The 16879-nt window shown below is 38.8% G+C and overlaps 2 protein-coding genes across 2 annotated transcripts; one reads left to right on the top strand and one right to left on the bottom strand.

Annotated features, from left to right (window-relative positions):
- The first annotated feature begins 534 nt into the window (after window positions 1-534).
- On the top strand, window positions 535-5076 carry LOC141586612 (putative xyloglucan glycosyltransferase 12). The gene is made up of 5 exons (XM_074407902.1): window positions 535-1967; window positions 2442-2750; window positions 3105-3395; window positions 3575-3688; window positions 3833-5076. Exons 1-5 carry the CDS (start codon window positions 1311-1313, stop codon window positions 4436-4438), a joined length of 1977 nt encoding a protein of 658 aa, XP_074264003.1. The 5' UTR covers window positions 535-1310; the 3' UTR covers window positions 4439-5076.
- A 2024-nt stretch (window positions 5077-7100) lies between these two features.
- Window positions 7101-16004, bottom strand: LOC141586611 (uncharacterized). Its single transcript, XM_074407901.1, has 7 exons — window positions 15399-16004; window positions 11048-11098; window positions 10396-10518; window positions 9246-9487; window positions 8894-8930; window positions 8004-8061; window positions 7101-7702 (listed from the first exon to the last, which is right to left on the bottom strand). The coding sequence occupies exons 1-7, from the start codon at window positions 15540-15542 to the stop codon at window positions 7623-7625; spliced, it is 735 nt and encodes a 244-aa protein (XP_074264002.1). The 5' UTR covers window positions 15543-16004; the 3' UTR covers window positions 7101-7622.
- Between the last annotated feature and the right edge of the window lie 875 nt (window positions 16005-16879).

The following is a 16879-nucleotide window of genomic DNA, read 5'->3' as shown; positions in this document are numbered from 1 at the left end:
GGAGACAATTCTGACCCTTATAGATTTTTCTTTTATTACACGTACTACGAGTAATTTTTTTTAAAGGTTGGGCGCCTTGTACAAATTAGAACAACTTTTACGAAATGAAAAATAAAAATAATTATGTTCAACTTACACGTGAGATCTATCTATACAAGATAACAATACAACCTTAATCTCAGTAAAAGAAAAGGACATTGTCACAACCAACATCACAATTCACAACATCAAAAATGTCCATGTAAAAATCAAAATTACAATAACTTCCTCCTTTCCATTATAAATTATTGAAAATTTATCGCTAATTTGGCCCCAATCCTTCCCCGGGAAGGGGCAAATGTTGCTTCCACCCCCAAACCTTGATCCTCAAGATGAATTCCCTTGAATTAATCTCTTCAATTTTTTACGTCTTGAATTAACTTTATTACCATCTGAGTAAAAACTTCAAATTTACACCCTTAAATCACCCTATTTACCCATCGTGCAAAACAATTAACTTTATCTTCTAATTTACAATCCTTAATTTTAAATTCAAATCTCAAATCAATTCCCACATACCCTTCAATCAAATGACTTTCCTAGGAATACACTTTCTTTAGCTATCAACATCTAAACATCACCATTATCAATTTTTTTCCCTTTCCTTCAACACGTAATCCATTCATTCAAATTTCAAAACTTTTCTTTCTTTATTGTCATTATCTCCTTTACACTTTTTTATCCAATTTTCAAGTTTCTTTTCAAAATCTCATAAACACGTCCTACGCTCCTACATAATCTACCTTTAATCGATTTTCCGTTAAATAACATTCAATAAATTTTAAAATCAACTCAAATAACACCCCAAGAAACAACAAAATTCTCCTCCTTTCAATTCTGAACTTAACACCTTCCTTCTTTTTCCTTTCCATTAAATCAAACAATCGTAATCAATTAATCATCCAATCTATTAATCTATCGTAATCACACCAACTCAACACAAAACTCACTAATCATTTTTGTTTTCCAAGATAATTAATCTCTAAATCATACTTACAAAATAAAAATAAAAAATAAAAATATTTCACCCAAAAATTAAAACGTGTTGAGCTGTATATTACCACACCACCATAATACGATCTCACTTTCCCTCTCTCCAAATTTTCACCCAAAAATTCCTCATTTTCTTACATCAATTTTTATTATTATAAATATTTCCAATTTATTCCTTATAAAAAAATAGTAAAATTCTATAATTAGTAAATTAAATAACCGGAGCTCCGCCACAACAACCACTGCAGCACGGCGGTGGAAATCACAAACCCACCAAAATGTCGCCGGCGTGGTGGGACCACAGCCAAAAACACCGAGGAACGCCGGTGGTCGTAAAAATGGAGAACCCTAACTGGTCAATCTCAGAAATCGAATCACCGGCGATGACGTCATCACCGCCGTCGTCGCCGACGTGGAACCGTAAAATGCGGGGTAGAAATGCGAAGCAGCTGACGTGGGTGCTCCTCCTTAAGGCGAATCGCGCTGCCGGTTGTCTCTCCTCCGTCGCCGCCGCCGTACGACGGCGAGTTGAGTCCAGTAAAACCGATTCCGACGAGTCGACTCGGGACCGACTCGTTCGGACTCGGTTCAACACGTTCATTAAGGTTGTTCTGTATATGTCGGTGGTGTTGTTGGTGTTTGAAACGGCGGCGTATTTGAGAGGGGTGGGGGTACGGGGAGTGTTTGATTGGGTTTATGTGAATTGGGTTCGGGTTCGGGTTGAGTATCTTGCGCCACCGTTGCAGTGGCTGGCGAATGGGTGTATAGTGTTGTTTTTGGTTCAGTCGTTGGACCGGTTGGTTCTCTGTTTAGGATGTTTTTGGATCCGAGTTAGGAAAATTAAGCCGGTGGCGAATGTCGGGTTTGGTGATTTAGAAGGTGGTGGTTATTTTCCTATGGTGCTTGTTCAGATACCTATGTGTAATGAGCGCGAGGTAAGACTGCGTACATCTGACCCTCACCCCCCTAGCCCACGATAAGCTTGTTATGAGACCGTCTTATATTAAGAACAACTGTATAACGGTATACTAGTAGAGTTGAAGCCGCTTATAGTGAAAAAAATATGATCTTTTTGCTAATTAGTCTCTGCATTGGTAATTCTTCCCCAAAGGATTGTGAATTTATTGTTTAGTTTCTCGAGTTTAGCATGATACCGTCTCATATAAGACTCGCGTAAAAAAATTAGATTTTTGTGTAATACTTGTTGCATAACTAATTCGCCCCGAAAATGTAATTTGTAGTTTAGTGTAAGGTTCAATTGAGTATATTAGTGAGTAAATTAGTTTGTAAATAGATTGCTCTCTCGAATAATTACTGAGTGAGACAGGTTTTTTCGAGAATTTGTGTCGTCGTATGATGTTATGTTGTTTTGTTGGTGATTTTTAAAATGTTGGGCGTGGTGTATGTAGGTGTATCAGCAGAGTATAGGGGCAGTGTGTAACTTAGACTGGCCGAAGGATAGGTTGTTAATTCAGGTGTTGGATGACTCGGATGATCCGACTACCCAAATGTTGATTAAAGAGGAGGTGCATACGTGGCAGTCGGAAGGTGCCAATATTATTTACCGGCATAGGGTTGATAGACATGGGTACAAAGCTGGTAATCTGAAGTCTGCTATGAGTTGTAGCTACGTAAAGGATTATGAGTTTGTTGCCATTTTCGATGCTGATTTTCAGCCCGCTCCTGATTTTCTCAAGCAGACCGTTGTTCATTTCAAGGTAATCAATCAATGCTGCAGTAGTTGAATTCTCTTGATATTTTTTGAGCAACTTAATAGAGTATCAGTGGAGGCATTTTGTGTTATTGTACGAGTGATGCAATATTAGGAATAGCTAAAATTTTACCAAAAGAGTACTGTTGATGTTCTTTATTGTTATGTGTCGGTTGGTTTTCTTTATAAAGCGATTGGAACCAGTGGTAGTTGAAGACCTATGATATTAGTTTCACTCGGGAGAAGTCTAGGTCATATAGAAGATTGATAGAAACGTAAGTACGAATGTGGCTCTCTACTTGATTATAACTTTGTAGGTTATTACAATTTTTGTTGATGTGAATGTGATTGAAATGGGCAGGACAATGAAGAGGTGGGGTTAGTACAAGCGAGATGGTCATTTGTGAACAAAGACGAGAACTTGCTAACGAGGCTGCAATACATAAACCTGTCATTCCACTTTGAAGTAGAGCAACAAGTAAATGGCATCTTTATCAACTTCTTTGGGTTCAACGGGACGGCGGGTGTGTGGAGAATAAAGGCACTTGAAGAGTCTGGTGGGTGGTTAGAGAGAACCACTGTTGAGGACATGGACATTGCGGTCCGTGCACATCTTAAAGGCTGGAAATTTGTATATCTTAATGATGTTGAGGTATTGCTCACAACCTATATCCCTTTCCTAACCGATTAGATGGATGCCATTATGTTGGCTTTTATTAGCTAAATAAATGTTGTTGGTTCCCTTCTGATAGCTATTGGCTTTAATGTCTCATTATTGGAGTTCTTTTTCTAACCGTAGACATTGATGGTCATTTCCACTTGATTTTGTAGTGTCAATGTGAACTACCGGAATCTTACGAAGCTTACAGAAAGCAACAACATAGATGGCATTCAGGGCCAATGCAGTTATTCCGCCTTTGTTTGCCGGATGTCATTAAAGCAAAGGTAATTTGCAAACAATCTCCAGTTTTTACAAGCGCAGTTTTGACGCTTATGGGGTTCGGACCCAAGTCATGACTCGTGAGGTGTACAACTCAATGACTTTGCCAACGAATTTAACAAGAACCCTGTCCTGTTATTAACTTGCAGATTGGATTTTGGAAGAAGGCTAATATGATCTTTCTTTTCTTCCTTTTGAGGAAACTGATATTACCCTTTTACTCGTTCACTCTCTTCTGTATAATCCTTCCCATGACAATGTTCATCCCTGAGGCACAGCTGCCTGCTTGGGTTGTCTGCTACATTCCGGCTGCTATGTCCTTACTCAACATCCTTCCGGCCCCAAAATCTTTCCCATTCATTGTTCCTTATCTTCTTTTTGAGAATACAATGTCAGTCACCAAGTTTAATGCCATGATTTCCGGGTTATTCCAACTGGGTAGTGCCTATGAGTGGGTTGTCACGAAAAAATCAGGCCGCTCATCTGAGGGAGACCTCGTTAGTTTAACCGACAAAGAACCACTACACCAAAGAGGCTTCTCAGAACCTACAATCGGGCAAAATCGTCCCAAGATTAAAAAGAAGAAGAAGCACAATAGGATATACATGAAGGAACTATCACTTGCATTCCTGTTATTGACAGCAGCAGCGAGGAGTCTTCTTTCGGCTCAGGGCATTCACTTCTACTTCTTGCTTTTTCAGGGGATTTCATTCTTGCTAGTTGGTCTTGATCTGATTGGTGAACAGGTTAATTAATCATGGAAGAAGATATACTTGTGTTATTCCGCCATGGCTATAAATGTTGGCGCTACACAATGTTGGATGTTGGACATAGTATTTGGGGAAAATCATGTTTTCAGTCTAAAATGAAGTGCTGGAATATCGTGAGAATGTTGGACGCACGACATGATGCCAGAATGAAGGGCCTGATTAACATAAGAAATATACAGCTGTAAAATTTTGTACAAGGGAGAGGTTTTGTAGACGAGAATGTAACCAGTCTCGTGGCTCTGAGAAATTAAGGGGGAAAGAGAAGGATTGCTGTATTTCCTCTGCCCTAGGGTTTCTGGTACTTGTTCGCCCTCCAAGTTGAAGATAGAATCTTGCGATTCAAAGCTGAGCGGTTTTAAGGGATGATTACAAAATCATGAACTAGAGGTACTACCGAACTACCCCTACCGTCCTACATAGTAATAGTAGTGTAATTTATTTCGTTTTTTCATTCCTTTTTATGGTTCTTTGGGATTGAAACCATTCTTTTTTACGGATGATTATGGTTCTGGTAGGTATGAATGCACATGTACATGTAATTCCAGTTGCAAAGTAGAAGTAGTTCGAATCTTCCGAACTCTTAATCTTATTAACAGATTACCCCGTCTTTCATCTCCTGGTCAGTTTCCGAATGTTTTAATCGGACTTGGCAGTTTGACACTTGTCAATCTACGAGTCAAGCCAATACCTCTTCAAAAGGCGGTAAATCAACCTTTTAAATATCGATTACTCAATCGTGACGATGATACTCCATATTTAGAAGGAAGTACTATGTACCATGTACCATGTTGGTGTAAGGAGTTTAGCTGTTCTCAAATTGGTTCATGGTTGTATTCGGTGTTCCAGCTGTAAACAGTGCAATATTTTTAGGGTTAGTAAGTTGTGTGATGATTTACAAAGGACACGTAAGAATCAACATGTGAGAATGCGTCCGCAATTTGAGGTTAGCTCCAAACTACCCCCAATGTTTTATTTCACCTGCCTTGTTTAATAATAATAATGGAGTACTTATCCACTATGCCACACCATCTCTCTATCTTGACTTTTTATAGAAATGTCACGGTTTTGGCGCTACATCATTTATTTATTTTGGTTAAATTACCTGCTTTTCTGGAGGATAACTAGATCTCGGAATCTACTCAATTCCGTCAGTATTGTGGACAGTTATTGGATTCGATCAACATTTTACATTTTTACCTGTAATAAAATGAAGGCCACTCTTTTCTCCTCATGGATCCCCATACGATTTTGCGGTGTAACCGTGTAAGATGTAAATTGAGTCAAGTTTGTATGTAACAAGTCCGATAAGGTTTCAGGCTGAGTTATGGATACACACATTTTATTGTATCATTCAATTATAAATGATAGTTTAATCTTACTCTTAAAGTTATCATTAATAAGTTTGTTAATTTTACTCATGCTATAATTATTCGCAAATTTTTATTTAAGAACCCTATCTCCGTTTTAAACTTGAGACAGTTCAAATATATTCATATGGATTTTGATTAAATGAGCTCAATTAGATCATTAATAACTACGAGTACTTAGTACATTGACAATCGACAAGTCACCAATCGTGATCACTCCCTATCAAATTACGACTCCACTAGATCATTTTGATTTCGGATAGAGATACCATGCATCCTATATTCCTATGGAATATTCCATATTTGTTTTTAGTTTGGGTAGAGATAGATTGGGTTGTATTTAGAGGTGGCAATCGGGTCAGTCGGGTCGGGTTTGGGTTTGGGTCGAATCAAGTCGGGTCATATTGGGTTCGGGACTCGGGTCATATCGAGTCAGCTAGCCCTTTCGGGTCGGGTCGGGTCGGGTCATTAACAGGTCGGGTCATTTCGGGTCAAATGATGTATCGGATCGAGTCAGGTTTGGGTCGGGTCATTCCGCGTCAAATGATGTATCGGGTCGGGTCGGGTTTGAGTCGGGTCATTATCGGGTCCGGTTACCTTATCACATTACTTTAATTTTTGACCATTAAATTTAGTTTTTATGCATTATTTGGTTTAATTACTTCATTATTAAGTCAAACATAACAATCTAATTACAAAATCACTTTCATTTTGATCAATATTAAGCTTAATAATTGTCTATTTATCAATTTAATCGGATCAGTATCGGATCGGGTCAATATCGGGTCGGCTCGGGTCTGGGTCGGGTTCGGGTCACTGGTCATATGGTCATGTCGGGTTACGGATCGTCATCGGGTCAGGCCGGATCGGTTTCGGGTCACTGGTCATCGGGTCATGTCGGGTTACGGTCATCATCGGGTCGGGTCGGGTCGGGTCGCTTTCGGTTTTGGGTTGCAATATTCTCGGGACTGATTTGCTCGTTTCGGGTCGGGTCAGACTTGCCAGCTCTAGTTGTATTGCCGACATTTTGGCTCAATTCCAGTCAAATCAGTTTCAGTAGTACTTTTGACGTTTATCAAGGCATAAAAGCAAACGGATGAATTTTTGTTAGAAAAAAAAAAGGGGAATATTTCAAACACAAATCAATTTTTTTTGGCAACAAACATAATCATTAAATCTTGGATTATTATTGGTAAAAAAACTAAAAAATACCTCAAACCAAACATACTCGAGCTTCAGTTTTAGTTAGACAACCTCATACTAATTATACTCCGTATCAAAATACCCACTATAATGTTGATTACTCTTATTATGATTAAAGTTGAATTACAATTAACAATGTCAAATTGACATGTCTTTTGACAATCTCGCTCCATCAGTCTCACTGCCAGCATGTCATGTCATGCAATATCCTTAACGATGAGTCGATGACGGATAAATTTCCCCCCAAATAGATATTCACCACGACACAAGAACTAGGTCAGCTACGTATACATTTATACAGTTCATCTGCCGGAATGATTACGAGCTAATGGTAATCAACATAACAGGAATTATTCTATTTACATCCCCAAAAATGGCAAGACAAAATTAAGTGACTTTTGCGTAAAAAAAGATACACGTATAAATATAATCGGCCGACCGTCATAGCTCAGTCAACTTTATAATTTCACTAACGCTTGCTTTGGAACGCCGGCCAAAACATTTAGTACAGGAACAGGAATACCTGGAATTTCGGCCTCTTCAAGATGACTTAAAGTGAAGAAGAATTACCGAATGCAGACTCATATGTCATTCGCAGTCTACTGCTTTAGGTTCTTCCTTTCCGATTTTATAGCTTCATATGACACCATTACCTCTTTGAATTTGGCTTCAGCAACCACTGTAACAAGATCCATGCGTCGGATATCGTCAAAAGAAAACAATTCAGCACATTACATACCTCCATAAATTTTTTAACCATTTGGTATCAGTAGTCAAGGTAACTCTTTGGCCATTGATTTCTCTGAATACATGCATAGCTTGCATAGTTTGATACTTGATTTAAAGAAAAAAGATTTTCATATGACATCATTCTAAAAAGAAATTGAGGCTTGACAACTAATCACAGTTGACATTGTGTTTGAAACGGGACGGAGGGAGGATGTCTAAGAAAAACAAACCAATTGTCAAGAAATTCTAACCTTTATTATCCTGATTCTGATCAGGGTGGTACTCCAGCGCCTTTGCCCTGAAAGCAGTCTGCGAGGCAGAAGCGGATATGATAAGCTTACATAAATCATAGATGATCAACCAATATAGAAAACGCAAGACATTTCGACTATCAGACATACTAAAAGAGCCGATCCCATGCCTAAATTAGACTCTAGCATAATGTTGACCTGTACTTGGTCGGAATTTTGTTAAAACTGATGAAAGTTATCCAATTAATCCCAAGTCCCTAAATGACAAAATGATAAATAACACAAATTTATCTAAGAACAAATGGCAAAACCCTTGAACAATTGGAACCAAAATGGTAAGGGCCGACATTTTTGGGTCAAGAATAGGCCTACTCAGGATTATTCACCCGTATCTGCTACGAAACAACATTTCAAGAAGCAGTGAAAGTGGAGATGTCACATGAAATAAAAGCATTTGCCAGGCCAGGATCAAAACATCTAAAACTGGAACCAAAACCAACTCAACTAATTGAACTGAAGTAATTGCCAGACCTCTCCATTGACAAGTATTCTTACTGTGTTAAAATTGTTCAAGAAAAAGAGGTTATGTTCGAAGACTTTAAAATTATTCTTTTTTTCACAAAGAAAGCAGGAAGAACCAAAGAAGTCTTCCACGAACATGGAGGGAACATGAATTTATACTAGTTATATTGTTCTATTTCTCTGGGTTTCCCTGGCTTGCTTACGCACAAAACAGTCGAACATGTGCGTTAAATGTATTAGAAACGAGGAAACAAAAGCTTAAGCAAACGACAAGAGCATAATACTTTTTTGCACACACATCACTCGTAATAGGGAACAGTTATACTCGCGAGGAGACGGCAGTGTAACAGTAAAAGTAAGAAAATAACCTTAATTTCTTCATCTGTATATGGTTTCACACGTGACCTGCAGATAAGAAGAAAACATCATTTCAATTTAATATATACTAACCACAAGCATCCACTTTGAGTGCACACATGAAATAAATTGATGCATAGCAGAAAACTAGAATACTAAATCAGTACATTCTCTCAAGTGGGAAAAATAAATAGCACCGACAGTAACTAGTAGTTCACATAACTCAAGATAAGAAGTTAAACATATGACCACTATATATGCATGGCATACCGATTGCAAAGGTGTGGCATCTACCACTAATACTGATGATATGTTGTCTACACAGGCAATGAGTTGGTTCCTATATAGAATATATATAATTACCTTTCAAGACCTAAAACTGCATAATGGCGAGATAATGAATAATTTCCAGAATGCTGAGGTGTCTGTCTGTAATTCGTCTTTCGATCTCTGAAGGATGAATCAGACGTCCAATACCAGTCATCTCGCTGGGCATTTTGATGATATGGACCACCACTAGGCCCATTTTCCTTCCAACTCTCATAGCCTCTTTGAAACTTGTTTCTCTCTCTATTAAAAACACTTTGCATACGACGAATGCGTTCCTGAGAATTTTAAAGAACAAGATAAATTACTAATCAGGCCTACTATAGTAACACACTACCTAGAAGATTAAGAAAATTCAGGCTTCCCACTTAAAACAACTGAAAAGACAAAAACCAAGACCTTGAGCAAATATGAGCAATATAGCAAGAAAGGGGTAACAGAACATATGCAAAATGGAAATTAAAGAGCCACAATTAGGATTGAGACTTTCTTTGCAATATATTCCCCAACAATTATCAGTATCCAAACACCTAAGAAAGCACCTGCCATGAGTTCACAAATAAGTAAGAAAATCCATCCCAAGTACGACACTCTGGCATAGGTTTTGGAAAAACTGAAACCCAAAAGCTAGCTTAAAAGGTGCGGCAGCCCATTCTTATAACCACACCTAAAGCTCCAATAAGGTAATTGATGTTCGATCCGCAACAAAACGAATATTTAGCCAATCCAGGCGCACTAAAGTTACACCTAGCACATTTATAGTTTAGGTTAATATAAGGGGTATATGGGGTAGGTTTTAAAGGTAGGAAATTTGAAGGGGACAGAAGTTCATAATATGCAGTAACTACTTGCTAAATAACAAAGTGACAACGAGTTTCTTCTTGTTCTTTCTGCTTCCCTTTCATTATTCGTAAAAGCAGATTAACAAAGAAGCTGTTCTCCACGAAGGACCACAGGAAATTTCAAAGGTACAAAAGGAAAAAAGAAAATTATACATAAAGGCATTGTTTTTGTAAGAGAGATAAATAACCTCTCCAGATAATAGTACCAGTGCACCACAGAAAATGCATGAACTCATCTCCATTTCTAGAAGGCCATTTCACTCATATATTCAACATCAGATCAAGAACATAATATACGTGAGACTTATTACACACAGGCATATCTATATATCAAAACATCTTACCACTCTCTCCATCTCTTCTTCATGTTCCTCTTGCATCCTCTGTCTATACTTTCTTCGTGCTTCCTCTTGAAAGGATGATCTAAAAGAACGAGTTCCTCCTTTTCCTGACTGCATCTTGGACAACTTGAGAAGTAATGGATTAATTAGTCATCGCAATGGCAAATTTCTACATTAATGCGCAAATAGAAAAACGTAGAAAATATATTGAACTATTGAAGTCCGAACAAGCGAAACAATTCACAAATAATTATCAATAAAAATCACATGGAGAATACAGATATTATCCTACATTAAACATAAAAGACTATATTGCAGCAGCCAATAGTAGAGATAGACCACTCTCAATTCCAAGCACATAATTTAAATTTCAAGTAAATTTACACTCGATAAGTTTCGCAACCACCAATACGTATTGTGCTGAACAAATTGAGTTTTGTGTCAATCATCCCCCCAAGATAAACAGACTACAGATAAAATACAATAAAAACCAAGAGCACAGTAACTTGAATATGAGCATGACAACTGATCCACACTGATAAAGAGACATAAGCAGAATGAGCCCTTCTACTCAGGAAACTGATAGGTTGAGCTCCTTAAATATCTCAATTACATTAGCCGGATTATAAATGAAAAAATAGCAGGATATGTTTACCTGAACCGAAAACCAGTCAAGTGTCCGTCCAAACTGTCTTAACTGGCAAATCTGTCATACCAACAATTATTTCAGAAGGTTAAACTAACATTGAGATAGAATCCAAGCTAAAATCATTAAGGTCGAATATGTCTTCCAAATGGACCCTCCCCCCTAAGTAATGTAATATCTACAATTCTACAAATGGGCCCTCCACAACCACCACTCACCAATCTCCTCTTATTTTTTCTTGTTTCAAGATCTATTACTCCGGTAACAAGTACCAAAGTACGTCCCTCCCAAGCGAACCTTAGTGCAACAAATTAATGGATAAAAATTACTTCATTGCAGGTCCACTTTAAAATCATCCCTCAAAAAATTTTCCGATCAGACAATACAAATTATCAGCCAGAGCCTAAGAATACAAAAGAAAGAAACAAAGTAAATCAATTTAAAAAGACAAAATAGGTAATCATAAAACTTAAGTTACAAAAGAAACGAAATTTCGCTAATATCAAATCTAAATAACGTAAATGACTTATAATTCAGTATAGAATGAAAGTAACTCTTCCTTTTGTCGCACTTTTCTCCGCCTTTATCTTACCTCCAGAAATTGCTCACACACAAGACCTTAATGACATCCCCACTTACCCATCCACCTTCTTCGAATATGCTCCAACTCTTCTAAGCCTCCAACAACAATAAAAGAAGCTTAAAACTCCTCACAATTACTCCTGATATGTCCTGCGATGTTTCTCCAACTTTTCTTTTTCTGACGTTGCCTATGAACTCATTTCTTTTCTTTCCTTACTACGCAAATATGTTTGCAACATTTACTATAGAACATTGGATGATTACCAAAAATGCCATTTATTAATAAAAATCTCCTAGATTAGTTTATTAGGCCATATAAATACCCTTATTTATAATTATACTATTTAGCAAAATCCCTCTTCTCACCTAATAACCACCCCTTCCACACATCATAATCAACCACTCTACTCTCCGCCTACAACCTTCTCTCCTACCTACATACAACCTACACTCCTTCCCGTACACTACCCAACCATATGACCCCCAATCCAGAGCCCTAGCAGACATGACGACCTCCACCACCTCGAAAACCTCTCCCTTTTCCACAACCTCTTCAACCCCAATCTCCGCAACAACGCACTACCTCCTCCTTCACGACGACAGACCACCACTTCCTTTTAGATCTCCCCCGCCACACTTCCTTTTAGATCTCCCCCGCCAAACAACAGTTTCTCCTCTGTCAACGTCCTTTCACGCGTCTCTACCCTTGTTGACCTCCTTAATCACGACCTAGACTGCCACGACCACAACTGTGACACAAACTCCTCCTGATTTTTTGTATACTTCCTCCTTAACCTGGTCTGGCAGCCGTAATCTTCCTCCACCACTCTGACGACCTCCCAAAAGAAACGATCTTTTCAACCCCCTGCGTCTCATAAGTGTTGCCATGCCATCTACTGTTAATGGTGGAGTAGGGTGGTCTCTCTGGTGGTGTAAGGTGGAAAATGGGGGTGAGGGATGAAGATGGGGTGGTATGTGAGGGATGAGGAGACTTGAGATTATCGGTTAAGCAAATTAGGGTTAGTGTTATAAATCATTTAAATCATTTGTACCGTTTCTTTCCATCTAATATACACACCTTAAACAAGATGCAAAAAGGAGGTAGGATTGTAGGAAGACCATTGAAACACGGAGGGATTCACAAGGATTTATGTCCAATAAGCATACCAACCCATTCTGCCGTGCAATAAATCAGGTAGAGAACATACGATCCTTATCCTGACTTGTCCAAGTATTATTCACGCTCCTCTTAATATCTACTCCGTACATATCAAGCCCAAGTATACTCAGCTGGCAGTTTTTATGCTCTCCATTCTACTGAATGAAACCCAAACATCAACTTATTGTCTTATCGACAAAAAAATTCCAATTTCGAACAAAATTACAAATCTAATCAGCCAACTCTGCCATTCACAAAGCCAAGTCCAATCCTCCAATAGCTAGTCTTACAACCTCAACCTTTTAAAGTATCAACAACATCAAACTCTTACGAGCATCCATTTAAGACGCCCGAAATAACCCTCCAAGCTTCGTGCACTATATAAATAGGCATTGTACAGCGAACAGTAGACCGTGTAACCTAAATTCATAAGTTTGCTAGATCAATCTTCCAAAGCATAACAACACTAATCACAAGTTTCCACCTTTCATTTCTCTAAACAACAAAACTATAACTAACTGTTGGTGCAAAACGAAGTAGTAACAATGTAAAAGATGAGAAATAACCGGATTCGTAGTGACGTGGTAAGAGAGCCACTGCCTTGAAAACTATTTCGGTACGACTGTGATGGCGATCAACAATTAGCGGTAGTCCCCCAAGGTTTTGCACTACCGCGATTTTAGAAACTTTACCCAGAAAACATTTAGAGAAGAAAAGAGAAGAGAGTGTTGATGATGTATTCTGGAGTGAAGAGAGTTGCTCTATTTATAGAAAAAATAGAGCAACAACGGAGCCAAAAACTGCTCCACAATAACAACAGTTAAGGCGTGATTAGTGGAGCATTAAGAGCTCCTTAATTGCTGCACTACTGACTGCTCAACCAAAACCATTTACACTGAATGCGGAGAGCTCACTTCACACAAACCCAAAAAGATTAAAAGAGGGCCTTTGGCCCGCACCACAGGTGCTCTACCCAAACCCGAGCCCGAGCTCAAGCCTGGCGGGCCGGCGCATGCGCGCGTGTGTTTGGACCCAAACCCAAAAGCCCAACAGTCCCAACAAAAGCCTCCTTGGTCCACACAACTGACTAGTGAAGTACACAAGTCAATATAAACAAGAAAAGGAGGGAGTAACCCACTGATGTGGGACAAGGAAGAAACCAAAAATTGGTTTATTTGGCTATTTCAAAGCCATCACTTCCAACAATCCCCCACAGATGGCGAAGAAAGAAAGAAAAATTGAGAAGGGTAAAGGAAGGATTCGATACTTAGGTATCAAACTATCAATATCTTTCGATTTGAATTAACACTTTGGTGAAATGAGGAAACAACTTACTTACAGCGAGAGAATATCTTGCGATTTGAATTCCTAACTGAGCTTCGGTCGATACCCCCACAACACATATCATACCTTCAGATTTAGATCGTTCCGCGATTTCAAAGTGCAACGCGCGCTTTTAGAGTCTTGCGCTTACCTTGGTACTAATAGATGTGTTCACAAGACTTCTCATAGTCTTATGATCATCACACCTACGTAGGTGGCTCAAGTGCTTCTCAATAACACTTCTCACGCAAGCCATTAAGGACATATGCCCAACCTGGTGTATAATTCATCAAGTGCGTCTCAAAAGCACCACCATTTAAGGTTATGAATCATACAACGCCATAGGATTATAGGAATAGAACCTTTAGACCAAGTCACTCTTGACTTAAGGACTTAAGTCCCATCCCCCTCGACGTTCAACGACTATTCTTCTAACCAACCCCTTTGTAAGGGGATCAGCTAGGTTACTTGTGAACTTCACATAGTCCAAAGTAATAACTCCTTTATCGAGGCGGACTTCACATAGTCCAAAGTAATAACTACTTTATCGAGGAGTAGTCTAACTGCAGCGTGCCTGATTCGAATGTGTCGTTTTTTTTGCATTATAGACACTATTCGGGTTTGGGTGGGGTATCTTTTTGGGCTTGTGTGTGAAGTGGGCTGTCCACATTCAGTGTTGGTTGAGGTTTGTAACAGGTCAAATAAGACTGTTAGTGGCAGCAATTAAGGAGTTGTTAATGCTCCACTAATCACGCCTTGACTGCTGTTATTGTGGAGCAGTTTTTGGCTCCGTTGTTGCTCTATTTTTTCTATAAATAGAGTAACTCTCTTCACTCCAGAAAACATCATGAACACTCTCTTCTCTTTTCTTCTCTAAATGTTTTCTGGGTAAAGTTTCTAAAATCGTTCCAGTAGTCTTGAGTGGGCGTGCGTGAGTGCAGTAGTGTAAAACCTTGGGAACTACCGGTAGGCGGTAATTGCTGATCGCCACCACGGTCGTACCGAAATAGTTTTAAAGGCACTAACTCTCTTACCACGTCACCACGAATCCGGTTATTTATCATCTTTTACATTGTTACTACTTCGTTTTGCACCAACACTAACTACTCTATTTCACAGAATATTAATTAATCATATCAACTAAAAATTAAACCATGCTAAAACAACTACAACCCAACTCAAACAATCGAATAACAGCTAACAAGAGCTCTAAAACTCAACCAACTGCGAACAAAAACTAATCAATTGAAATCATAAAAAAGGCCGACAATCAATTAAAAAAAAGCAGAAACATACAGCCATAGTGGTGGCAGCAGCACCAATGAAGCTGAAAATAACAATGCCCCATAATTTCTTGCCCTCGTTTTCTTCATGAGGAGAATTGGGCGACATCCATGGTGTTTTCGCCCTCGTCTTCCGAGATTCATCACGGTCCGCCATTGTTGAGCATGTCAATTTCAATTCCTTTCAATTCGATTAATTCCAGCTAGTTGATTGGAATAGAATCGGAAACCCTAATCGCATAATCTTTACTCTTATCACTTCAATTTTTTTTCTTTTGACTTCGCCCCCAAATTTCTATGTCCACCGCTATCCGAATATTTTATATTATATATTTTATATTATTAATTGAGAGGAGTAATAATAAAATGTGTCGCCGGAAAAACGTTTGCCGCCGCGTCTGCCACCGCAAACCTGAATCTTCCACTGCTTATACAAAATGAATAGAAAGTATATAGAACCCTAATTTTTTCTCTCGGAATTTGAATTAAGAAAAGATAACAGGAAACTAATATACAGAGCGAGAAAACCCGAAAAGCACAGTCGATATGAAGTAGGAGTATTAAGGATTACAATTCAACAAGTGTTGTATAAAGTTATAAACTGTTTTATATTAGGAATGGAATCAATGGATATGAAGAAGGAGCATAAAGGATTACAAGTTCGGATCTTGAGTTTGGGTATTGGGGTGGGTCACTTTTGACTTTTGTCACAGGTTTAGATAACCTTGACAAAATTGACTGTCTGACTCGACCCAAATCAGGCAATCAGCCGACTCGACACCTGAATTTGACCATCCGAAATTATCTTACCCACTATAACTCGACCCGAATATTTATTGTTGAAAACAGATTACTATTCATGAATAACTCGATAACAGTGGACCCGAAAATATTTCAAACCTTAAATAACCCGGCCCGAAGCCAGCAAACCTGAAATTGACCCGACTTGATCGACCCGTTTACCAGGTCTACTCACAAAAGAGATTTTTTTTGGGTGCTAAAGAGGGGCAAAGCCCCATTACATTACGGAAACTAAATAGCAACTAAACGGGGAATAGCTACCCCAAGTACATCTTCACGAAGAATCTTACGAATGGCATCTGGGGGAATGTCAAAGAAAGTTGTGGTCGATTCAGAAGTAATCCTTGCATTAGCCATCCAATCCGCTGCTCGATTAGCTTCTCGAAAAACATGTTCAAGTTTAACCGTCCAGCTCTCCAAGTTTATAAGTTCGAAACATCGTTGTACCAAAGGACGAAGGCTACTACTTAGCAATTGTTGACGATGAATAAAGTCCACACACGATGAGTTATCCATATGAACAAGAATCTTGCGAAAACCAAGTTGTCTTGCTTCCTTTAGACCGACGACCAAAGCCCGCATTTCTGCTCTCATCGAAGAGCATATACCACAAGAGAACATATAAGCACTCACGAAATTCCCCGTCTCATCCCTGAAAATTCCACCACAACCCGTCGGACCTGGATTCCCTTT

Source organism: Silene latifolia, chromosome 6, assembly GCF_048544455.1.
Source record: "Silene latifolia isolate original U9 population chromosome 6, ASM4854445v1, whole genome shotgun sequence".
NCBI lineage: Eukaryota > Viridiplantae > Streptophyta > Magnoliopsida > Caryophyllales > Caryophyllaceae > Silene > Silene latifolia.
Note: the sequence above shows the minus strand (reverse complement) of the source record. Positions and strands in the feature narration are given on the sequence as shown.

Excerpts from the sequence above, each read along its gene's own strand:
- LOC141586612 (XM_074407902.1), top strand. The coding sequence starts at position 1,311 with ATGTCGCCGGCGTGGTGGGACCACAGCCAAAAACACCGAGGAACGCCG. Across the intron at positions 2,751-3,104 it reads AGACCGTTGTTCATTTCAAG|GACAATGAAGAGGTGGGGTT; the intron begins GTAATCAATCAA and ends TGAAATGGGCAG. Across the intron at positions 3,689-3,832 it reads CGGATGTCATTAAAGCAAAG|ATTGGATTTTGGAAGAAGGC; the intron begins GTAATTTGCAAA and ends ATTAACTTGCAG.
- LOC141586611 (XM_074407901.1), bottom strand. The coding sequence starts at position 15,542 with ATGGCGGACCGTGATGAATCTCGGAAGACGAGGGCGAAAACACCATGG. Across the intron at positions 10,519-11,047 it reads TTGACTGGTTTTCGGTTCAG|TTGTCCAAGATGCAGTCAGG; the intron begins GTAAACATATCC and ends TTACTTCTCAAG. Across the intron at positions 9,488-10,395 it reads AAGAAGAGATGGAGAGAGTG|GAACGCATTCGTCGTATGCA; the intron begins GTAAGATGTTTT and ends TAAAATTCTCAG.